The sequence below is a fragment of the Micromys minutus genome, assembly GCF_963924665.1.
Source record: "Micromys minutus genome assembly, chromosome: 7".
In the NCBI taxonomy this organism is placed as follows: Eukaryota; Metazoa; Chordata; class Mammalia; order Rodentia; family Muridae; genus Micromys; species Micromys minutus.
The window spans coordinates 6,853,253-6,864,141 of record NC_137976.1 but is presented as its reverse complement, the minus strand read 5'-3'; the positions used below and the strand labels follow the sequence as shown (position 1 = coordinate 6,864,141).

Sequence of the window (10,889 nt, the reverse complement as noted above, 5' to 3'; positions counted from 1 at the left end):
GCAGCCCGGCCTCACACATAACTAGCTATGTGTCCCAGCCTCAAACCTGTACTGAGCTTCTGACTGCCTCCTGAGTGCTGAGGTTACAGACAGGTGCCTCCAGGCCTGGCCCACAAAAACACAAAGACAACCACGGGCACCGAAACGGCTCAGCAGGGTAAAAGGCATTGCCAATGTGCCTGTCTGAGGTCAGTATGTGGGGTTCAGGCACACCATGGTGTGTGAATGTGAGAGAGATAGAATGCACATGTACACACCACACACACACACACACACACACACACACAATCGCAGGAATTTTCTCTCCTGGACTCATCCCCTCCCACACCTAGTTCTTCCTCGCCCTTCTATCCAAAAAGGCACAGGGACGTCCAGACCCTTTTCAGTACTTTTATTGTTGGACAGGCATTTACAACGTTCCATTCATAGACATAAAAACATAAAAATAGACCTTCTTTCAGCTTATAAAAGAAATATATAAGAACTTTTGACACAGACACATCGTGACCGTATGTACAGAGACAATGGCACCCTCTCTAAGCACCAGACTTTCCAGTATTTTTTTTCCCGATGGACGTGTTGCGGGGAGACCAGAAAATATGACTACTCGATGCCTCTGCTTCAGTTTCCCATCCAGACGCAGTCGACCCCGAGATGATGTGAACAGTGGTACAAAGGGCATAGAAACCATTCTAAAGCTTCTTAAGAAAACCAGAAGATATAGCAAAAACCTTAATAGAATAAAACTTTCAAAAGATCAAGCTCAAAGCCCTGGAAACCCGAAAGGGGGGGAGGATAGAGGTCAGGAGAGCAGGAAAGCAAGCGGGGGGGGGGGGGGGCTTTAGAGCATCGTGTTCTGAACTCTCTATCTGGAAATATAAAGTCATAACTGATTCTTATAAAATATAATTGCTAAAGCTACTATAAAATTCAGGTCTTTAAAGTACCTACCGATGTATCAAACACCAAATAGATATATAGATATATAGATATATAGATTTTTTTTTAATTTCCAAAAAGAAAGTTTTCATATTATCTAAACCCTTCTTAAGGAATGAACATCTTGAAATGGGGAGGGGGAAGGAGGAACAAAAAGCTATAAACCTTTTAAAAGATGAAAGTGCTGTAATGGGATTTGTTCTTCCTGCCTGGATATCCATTAGAAGGTTAGGCCCTGGAGCAAGTTTACCCTGTCTCATTGGCATGAAGGACATATTAACCACAAAGGGTGTTTCCGAAGAGGTTCTAAGATTCCACCATGGACTGTCAGGGAAGGGGGAATCATCTGTGGGTGAAGATGCAAGTTTGATGGGAAAACCAATGGTTGCCATGGCAACCCCATGAGGAGACTCCCCTCCCCCACCATGTACAACACACACACACACACACACACACACACACACACACACTGCCCCATTCCCTGCCCCTGTAAGCCAACCAAACTCCCATCTCAAATATAGATTCATACATCTAAAAAAATCTGTTTCTCAGAAAAGAAAAGTTTATTCTTAGCATGAGCTTCTTGTTGGCCATTTATATATAAATATAAAGTCATTGTGTCCCGCTCTCTCTGCAAAAGGTTATATCCTCATTTTCAGACTGAGTTACACCTAACACTGTAAAATTCTCATCTATCTGTACCCCTGCATCTCAAGGAAAATACAAAAAAATAGTGTTTTTTTTTCTTCTCTCTTCCTCTAAGTGATAAATTTGGATCTCTTTCCCAAGAGTTTGGCATCGTTATAATTCTCTGCAAAACTAGAACTTCCGAACACTGACACAGAGTAAGACCAGCTACAGACATAAGCAGAAGAAAAAAGTAAGGATAAAGGCTCATCAAACAGAGACGACCACCCTTTCCCCACACATTCTTAAGATACACAGATATTCTGGAAAGGGAACGAGTCAGAACAATGCAAGCTGCGCAGATGGTTCAATCTGTCCCGTTTTTTTCTGTATGTGTGTTTGAAGGTTCCCCAGCTGCGAGATTGGACTGAGAGATGGAGCTGGGACACCTCTGAGAACGCTGTCCTGTCACTTTGCTTTGACTGCTGGGTTGGGGACAGTTTGATTTCCAGTGCTATCGGTTCTTTTGTTCTAAATCTTCAGGCCCCGACGAGCTGAGAATAAATACAAGCCCTTGGCACAGAGCAAAGGGCTCAGGCTTGTTTGGGATTCTGAACGATTCTCTCTGATGTCATTAAGAATGAAGAAGGTGGGTGGCTCCATGGCTTCAGACCCGGGTCAGCTGCCAAAATCTGTGTGCAAGAGTGCGACCTAAGGGGACATTCTCGTGGACGGCACAGGAGGGTGGGGCCGGCATCGTTATCTACACACATTCCCTAAAGGGACAAGAAAGTCATATCTCAGTGTTCAGTTTCCTGGAGGGGGCAAAGTCTTCGCGCCTAACCCAAATGACCTCCTCACTCGTACTCTCCAGGCCTCCATTGATGCCCGACAGGGCCGCTTGCTTCTTGAGCTGGGTCATGCGGGAGGCGTGGCTATCGAGGGCTCTCCTGCCGCGGGCCCGCTGACTGATGGAGACAGCCTGAAGCTGCTCCTGTAGGTCTCTGTCCACTGAGGCGCCCTTCACGGACTCACAGAATTCATCATCGTCACTGAGGATGTCTGTCTCCTTGATGTCATCCTGCTCCTCATACTGAGCAAGATCAAACTGTTCCTCTACCCATCGGTCAGTGTCCCCACCACCGGGGGGCTGCTGGGGCTCTTTCTCCGGGCTGCTGGCTGAGATGGCGTCTGAATCAATGGTAAACCTGTTTCGGGCCAGTCGCCGCCTCCTCCTCCCAAGAGACTTGCTTGGGGCAGACACTGCACACACACACAAAAATATAAAAATAAACCCCCACATGCTTTACCGTGAGATGAAAATCCAGCAAGCACAGAAAATTGGCATAAAAGGTAAATGGGGTTTCAGGAGTCTGGGGTCTAGCCTTTACCACCCTGGAGGTGTCTACACTCAAGATGTCTGAACGGAAAATGGTGCTCTAAGGGTGGGCCCAGAGAATAAAAAGTAAGGGTCGACAACACTAGTGGCCGTGGGTTATGCAGAAGGAAATAATTAATTCCAACCTGTGAACTTACAAGACAGGAAACACAGGAGTCTGCTGTTCTCAGTACTGGGCCAGCGAGCTTACCCCGGGGTTATCCAAGGGTCATTTAGCCAGAATCTCTAAGCCTGAGAGAGGCTTCTGGGGTTGTGCTGTCTGTGAAGGCATTGCTGTGCCCTCTGGAGCACTAGGCCGAGACAGCGCTCTCCAGGGACGTGAACATTAGGTTTCTTGAGCACCCACAGTTAGACTGGGGGCTTCACACTCCTGGAGATTGCATGTCAGCTGCCAGCCCTCCCTGAACCCTCTGTGACAAGGTCCAACATGAACTCTGAGGCTAAGCAGAGCACGGTCCTAACTTCTAACTCCAAGCTGTGACTCGCCAGCTCTTCTACAGTGCAATTTAAAACATGGCGTGCCTGTGGGATAAGGGAAATGACAGACGGCACTCCAGTGCTGGGGAACAAAACGCCATGGACAGTTACTCCAAGTTAAAATATTGGGGGTTTATTCATTTACCCCACTTCCCTCCAGGAAGCCAGGAATACTAAAGGCAAGCAAACAAATAGTACTAACAATCCAGCAAGCACTAAATGCTCCACCACGCACGTACGTACGTACGTACTCACGCACACACGCATTCACGCACGCACATACTCACGCACGCACGCATTCACACACGCACATACTCACGCACGCACGCACGCATTCACGCACGCACGTACTCACGTACGCACGCATTCATGCACGCACGCAATGGCTCTAGTCGAAACAATGCCACTTCTCCCTGGAGACTAAAGCGGCTGTTGCACTGGACGCCCTGAGGTGGAATGTAACATGGGCTTTTTCCACGGAAGAAGCAATTCACACAGCAGTCAGGAGCTGCTATCCTGAAACCCAAGTAGTGAGGCAGCTTCAGAACCGCCAGGAGACACCTCCTGTCCACTTCCTGAGTGTTCCCTTACCCCACACACAGAACAGACTGGCACCACGCTTGTTTAAAGATGGGAGTAGGGACAGCCTCCAGGCAGAATGGGAGGAAATGGAAAACTATCTTTCCATTGGGAAAAAGCAAAGATGTCTCTTCGCTTCTTCACTTTGAGCCTAATCCCGCTGCAGTCTAACCTTGTTCTACCCAATCGTTACAGTTGGATGACAGCAGTTCACTACTGGTCTACCGGAAGCGTGAGAATAGTCTTCACGATGGTACTTAGGGGCCAAGTGTAGTAGTGGCCACGTCTTTGAAATGTGTCAAGGTAAAGATGGCGCATACAAATGGCAGATGTGTGGGCAACACTGAAAAATCTAACAAAAATAGAACGTAGGTACAGGGACGGATTGTTTTAGCTGCTCCAAAAGCCTCCCATGAAAAGGTTATAGAATATGAGAAATTTTAAATCAGTTACTGTCTGAAGTAATCCTACTTTAGAGCTGGAGGCGGGTTATCTGTCTACGATCTACAGGCTGCACACACCTCCTGGGAAATGAAGACTACTTCATCAGGGTGATCTGCTCTTTATGAAAAGGACACTTAACAAACCAGAGGGCATTCGTGGGTCCCTCTCGGTCTCAGAGAGACAGTCAGGCCCCATCCACTGGAGCGCCATTTCGTAAATCATGGAAAATGTATAATGCAGTGGTAGTGAGTTATCTCAAAGGCAGAGTGGGTAGAAACGTTTTTCAGCCAAAAAACCAGAGCCATTGGGCAGGAAAAAAAAAAAACAACCAAACAAACAAAAACCACACTTTCAGTTGTATGCCTGTAACAGGCGGGAATATTGTGACTTTCTCTTGGCGTTCATAGTGGTTTACAGCAGGTGGTGGGTTTGTTTTATTTCCAAGATCATCTCAGGAGAAAAACTTTGGTATATCCTATAGACAAAATGTGTGTGTGCGCGCACACGTGCGTGTGGTTGCTTGTGCTTATGTGTTTAGTTTTTAGGTTTTTTTTTGTAAATGCACCTGTGAATTTAGGTTCCTAAAGGGCAAGAGCCATTGGTGGTTAGGGTCTTTGAGGTTGGTGCATATTTCCCAATTGAACCCCCCCACCAGCAAACAAGGAGAGCACATAAAACCCTTCAGCAAATGTCTCTCTTGCCATGAAATGATGAACTGTTTTTACAGAGTCCTTGAGAAGCTGTGGGTGTGGCTGCATGGATGACTCTCAGGCTATTCTGGGTTCTAGGTTTTCAATAAGCGCAGCAGGTGAAAGGAGAACAAACTTAAGGTAGCCTCCACCAATACCCGTTAGTTAATCTCAAGGTACCTAAGAACGTAACAGGCCATGTCAAGGTTGGTAGGTTATGCCTGTGACGTCACAGCTCTTCCTGCAGCCCCGCAATACAACTGAGGACTAGTGGGAAGGTGATGGCATCGAGGGTAGAAGTTGGCTTGTGTGTTTGTTTGTTAGCATAAAGGAAATTTATTCTATTGGATTCCTCCCTGGGACCTTCTGGGCCGCATCTTAGGAAGGGAAGGGTTAGGATGTTGATGGTACTGCGTAAGTCCAGCACTGGGAAATAACACTCTTCTGGGCTTGCTCTATGCCATCTACACACAGTGGTAATGGTGTTCCTTCTTCCTTGCTCTAGAGACACGGGATAAGTGCTCCAAGAGCATTTACTGGGGACCACTTAAACCCCCTCCACTTTTTCTTTTCCAGTGACAGCTGAAAACTTCTCTAAATTAACCCTGAGACTGAAACTCAAGTTACAGGCACAAAGTGAGGGTCAACTGGTCTACCACACCTAAGCACTGGCGCCTCACTGGCTGTATTCTCTGCTAGACGATGAAGCCACTGTGCTCTCAGTAGAGGGGGCTATGACCTTGCTGACACACTCCCTGCTTTCTACTAAACAAGACTGGCTGCCATGCAAAGCCGCGACTCTCATTCCACAAGCAGGCTATGAGAACCCCTTCCAAAAGAAGATGCATCGGCTTGGCCAATGAGAGAGGAGCATACCAGCCAAAGGGGAGGCAGCCAGGAAAGGCTGAGGGGAGGGTAGGACCCGCAAGCAAAGGAAAGGTTCCCCAGAACCCACCAGGAGGGAAACAAGGCAATGAGCCTCACACCGTGAAAGAATGGACCCTACCTAAGTCAGCCCACATAAGACCATGCCTAACTCCTGCTCCCGGGAGGCCTACAGTGGAGTTGGGGTGAAAGGGGTCTTGTAGGTCTGAATCCCCACAGTACCTGCCCTGCTCATGGCTGGCCTGGCGCCTTTAAGCGCACATAATCTCTTGCCTCCAAAAGGGACATACTGCTGGGCTGAGGGAAGGCTTTCCGTTTTGAGGAGCTGTCTTCTGTGTTTATCTCGCAGGATCGAATGGACAGACTTCAGAAAATCCTTTCGGCTCTCTGAGGAGCTACAAAAAGAAGATTTACACATTAGTAAGCCAGCACTCGGTGGAGGGAACTTACAAATGCCATCAAGTGCAGCTAAATAAATATCTCCAAGAGCAGAGGGGAAAGAGGTGATGGCTCCTCCTCCTGGCAGAGATGAAACACACAATCTCTCATCCCTTCATGGTTTGCGCATCATCTTCTAGAGCCATCTTCGGACAGAGTCCCACCAATAAGGAATAAATAATGGACAAAGTTGTCTCATACCAAGAGGTTGCCAAACTTCCGGTCTTTACGCTTAAGTCACAGTCTTACGTGCATGCTGTAAAACGTGATTAAGGAAAACGGACCACAAGTCTGTCGCACCTTTGCAGAGCACGCACAGACGGATACCGCAGTGTGCTTGCTCTTTCTTCCCAGGTCCTGACGTACACAGTAAGCCCTAAAGATGGGTACCTCAAGCAGTTCGAGAACTGCGAAATTTCTAAGTCCTAATTCTCAGGGCAGGGAAACATTTTCTAGGTGAGAGTTATTTGTTTTTAAGTTCCACACGTGTGTGTGCATTCATATACGTATGTATTCATGTACGCGTGCACACCCTCCGTCCCCTGTCAGTCTTGGCTGCCCCTCCAGGAGACTAGGGAAGAGGCAATGAACACAAAGTGCATGGTACCCTTAATGTTTGATAAATGTATCTTCTTACTATACTAGCAACATTAAAAATATTATGAGTAATGATAACGGATTTAATTCTGTTATCACCGCAGGCAGTGGATAGCATACTAGTATTCTGTGGGAAGAAATAGATAAATAGTGAGTTAATTACTTCATACTTCAACCTAAATGGGATGGCATATGCTATACTAGAGGAAGAGACAGAAAAGGAGGCAGAAAGATAGGATGAAGGAAGGACGGAGTAATTTATAACACTCAATAAGGGCAAACCCACATTAGGAGTCCCTTAAAATCTGCTTGTGGTCAACAGCAGTCAATGTCCTTGTGCTGGGTCTCTAAAAGTTAGGAATGCAGGTAAGACCTTCAGCCCTTACTCCCTCTTACTTCAGACTCTCGAAGCTGTGGAGGCCGTTTGAATAATCGTTGTACCCAAGGGCCAGGAGCACCCCAAGGGTAACCTCACTGCTCACCCTGCTCTACAGGAAGTAGGTACAGAAAGAATACCTGCTTCAGAATGTCCAATACAATCCCCACTTCCGTTTAGAAAGCTTGTAAGTAACCAGGTTCCTGTCTGCATTCTAATGAAAGTCCTTTTAATTCACACAACTACAGTTCGTTGGCAGTGACAACTGCTCTGAGAGGAGGTCTGCAGAGATGGAGCAAGGTCCCAGGGGTGGGTGGGGCCCAACTTCCCAGAGCCCAGCTCACCTGCAGCAGAGGTGGAAAACGCGCTCGGGCCTCCCTTCCGACTCTGATTTCACGTGGACGATTTCACACACAGCATTTGCCTCTGCATCTAGATAAGTTAAAATGATGTCAGGTTAGGCATATTTTAATGGACTTATTTACGTTTTCTTACAGGGAAAATTTTCAAGTCTGGTGTCTGCTTAAAACAGTGCAAAGCAACTTGAGGCCAAAGTCACTTCATCCCGACCCTGACCTAAAGAGACAGACACTAGAAGCTCAATGTGTACTGTGAAAAACAGAACAGAGGGGCTGGGAAGGGAGGGGAGTGGTTAAGAGATAGAGGGTCTTACAGAACACACACACACACACACACACACACACACACACCTTAATAAAACACCATGAAAACCTTCCAGATAGCCAAGAAGATGGGCCACAGTGATTGGCGGAACTGCTTCACTTAGGTGCTAACTTTTGGGCCAAACAGTGCCTAGGAGCCCTATGCACATCTTCATCAGGACAAGGAACAAGGAGGCCAGCACTAGCTTATGTTCTGGAGTCCTGTCTTTATTTGACCACAGCTAATGCTCCAATAGGCTACCCCGGAGACTTAAAATAGGCTTCTCCAGCCTAGCATGGCAGTTCTCTGAGAGGCTCTACCAGCAGCTGACTGAGACAGATGCAGATACTCACAATGGAACACTGGACTGAGGTCCGGGACCCCATGGAAGAGTTATAGGAAGGACTGAAGGAGCTGTAGGGGATTCCAACCTCATAGGAAGAACAATATCAACTAACCTGGACCCCCGAGAGCTCCCAGACACTAAGCCATCAACCAAAGAGCACACATGGGCTGGCCCACAGTCCCCAGCACGTATGTAGCAGAGGATTGTCTTATTGGGCCTCAGTGGGAGAGGATGCACTTAATCCTGTAGAGACTTGGTGCCCCAGGGAAGGAGAAGGGGGGGTGGATGAGGTGGGGGGAGCACCTTCTCAGAGGCAGTTGGGGGGATGGGGTGAAGAACTCTTGAAGGGGGGAACCAGGAAGTAGGGCAACATTTGGAATGCAAATAAATAAAACAATAATAAAAAAAAAGGCTTCTCCCCTAGCCTTCTCAAGTTCTTCACTAAAAAGAGTGAAGCTGTGCTTTAAGAAAGTGAGAAACTGCTCTCTGTATTCTTTTCAACTATCTTGACATTCACGAGTTTACTGCGAGCACACACGCATGTGCCTACAAGGGAAAGCTGTAGAACAACTGTGAGACTGTGATTTCTTCCAGCACAGGGTCCTGGAGATGAAACGTAGGCCATCAGGGTTGGCGGCAAGCGCCTTTACCCACAGAGCCAGCTACTGTTGCTTGAACTCCCAGAGATGAAACCCACAGAAACAGAGGGCCAGCTCCAAGGGCTGAAGCTCTGTCTCACCAACAGTGCTACATTGTATTGAGTCATGAATAAAGTGTCTGTGAAGAGAACCTCTAGCTGCAGACACTTCTGCAGCTGCACACCTCAAGGCTCCGTCTCACCCAGAGGTTCAGAAGCCTGTGACCACAGAACCCTCCCTACAGCTACATCACCTAACTCTCAGCCAAACTTCTCCAACCAAAGACTAAAAAATCTAGAAGGTTCAAGTACTGACTCTTGAATTCACTGGAATGTACCTCATAATGTAACATTGTAACCAGCCTTTATAATTCAACTAAAACATGCTTTTATCTGGAAGGCTTTAAATTTGATTTGAATGAAAAGCAGAGGTTGGGAGAATGAAATGTCATTATCACAAAGACTGCTTTGTTTTAAGAATGTGAAGTTATGTCCTTAATTAAGGCAAAATTCCTGGCTAAGAAGCCCACAGCTTGCCATAGAAATCAACCTCCACATTTATAAACCTGGTATGAGGAAATATAGTCAGATAACAATTAACTTTAAGATGATGGCATAAAAGACATCAGGGGCTAGAGAGGTGGCTCACTGGTTAAAAGACTCGACTGCTCTCCCAGGGGACCCAGCTGCATTTCCCAGCACCTATATGGCCACTAACAAGTGTTACTCCAGTTCCAGGGGATCTGGCTCCCTCTTCTGGCTTCTTTCAGGCACTGCATGCATACGGGGTACAGCATACCAGCAAACAAAACACATAAAACAATTTAAAAAGAGACACCACCAACATGTGTCTAAACCTCAAAAGACTATCGCAGCCACTATAAATCTATGATCCCAAAGCACCTGAGAATTCACCTGTAAATTGAGTGTGAAATCCCTTACAACAATTCTTTAAAAAAAAATGCATGCATGCACCTACTTGGCTTGCTCGCTTATTCGGCTTAATCATTCGTTCATTCATTCATTCAAACTAGTGAAGGAAGCTGCTTAAAAGGAGGCAATGCATTGAATACTCTAGCCTGGAGATGGGAGGAGCTCGCAGCCCCATCCCTAGCTGAGCAGCTACTGAGAGTCCAGATTTTTTGAGAGGAAAGTTGATTTCCTTTAAGGGTGTGGCCACCATGTGCCATTAGATGACCCGACCCACACCCTAGAGTAGCGGCAGTGTATGTACGGCAGTGTATGTACGTTGGACTTGGTAGGTTGCTGTTTAAGAGGAAAAAGTGCAGAGGTTGAGAAGGGGTGGTGGAAGGAGATCTGGGAAGAGTTGGAGGAGAACAAACAGGATCAAAATATACTGTACTAAGGTTTTAAAGAAGGAATGAAAGGGCCTGGAGATGGCTCAGCAGTTACGATGTTGCTCTTGCAAATGGTTCACAACCATTTTAACTTCGGTTTTAAAATATCCAACGCCTTCCAATGCCAATGCACAGGCACCACCAAGCACATAGATGGTGTGCACACATACATGCAAGCAAAACACTCGTGCATTAAAATAGAATCTTTTAAAATTATATATATATATACATATATATAAAACATATGCATGTGTGTATATGTATGTGTGTGTGTGCATATATGCGTACGTGTGAATGTTAATGTGAGACAGTGGAGATAGAGGAAGGAGTTACTTAAGCATAAAAGATAAAAGAGATGGGAGGGCAGACCAGGAATGAATACACATATAACACACGGATAAGAAATGGGACCCCAGGCCCAGAGAGATGACTTAG

At 46.5% G+C, this 10,889-nt stretch overlaps 1 protein-coding gene across 1 annotated transcript in view; it reads right to left on the bottom strand.

Annotated features, from left to right (window-relative positions):
- Positions 1–464: 464 nt before the first annotated feature.
- Positions 465–10,889, bottom strand: part of TIAM1 (TIAM Rac1 associated GEF 1) — a 164,491-nt gene continuing 154,066 nt past the window's right edge. Inside the window, exons 25-27 of the mRNA XM_080919023.1 lie at positions 7,795–7,882; positions 6,262–6,434; positions 465–2,829 (exon numbers count right to left, since the gene is read on the bottom strand). Of these exons, the coding sequence (XP_080775149.1) occupies positions 2,360–2,829; positions 6,262–6,434; positions 7,795–7,882 (731 nt within the window). The 3' untranslated portion in view covers positions 465–2,359. The remainder of the gene's footprint in view (positions 2,830–6,261; positions 6,435–7,794; positions 7,883–10,889) is intronic.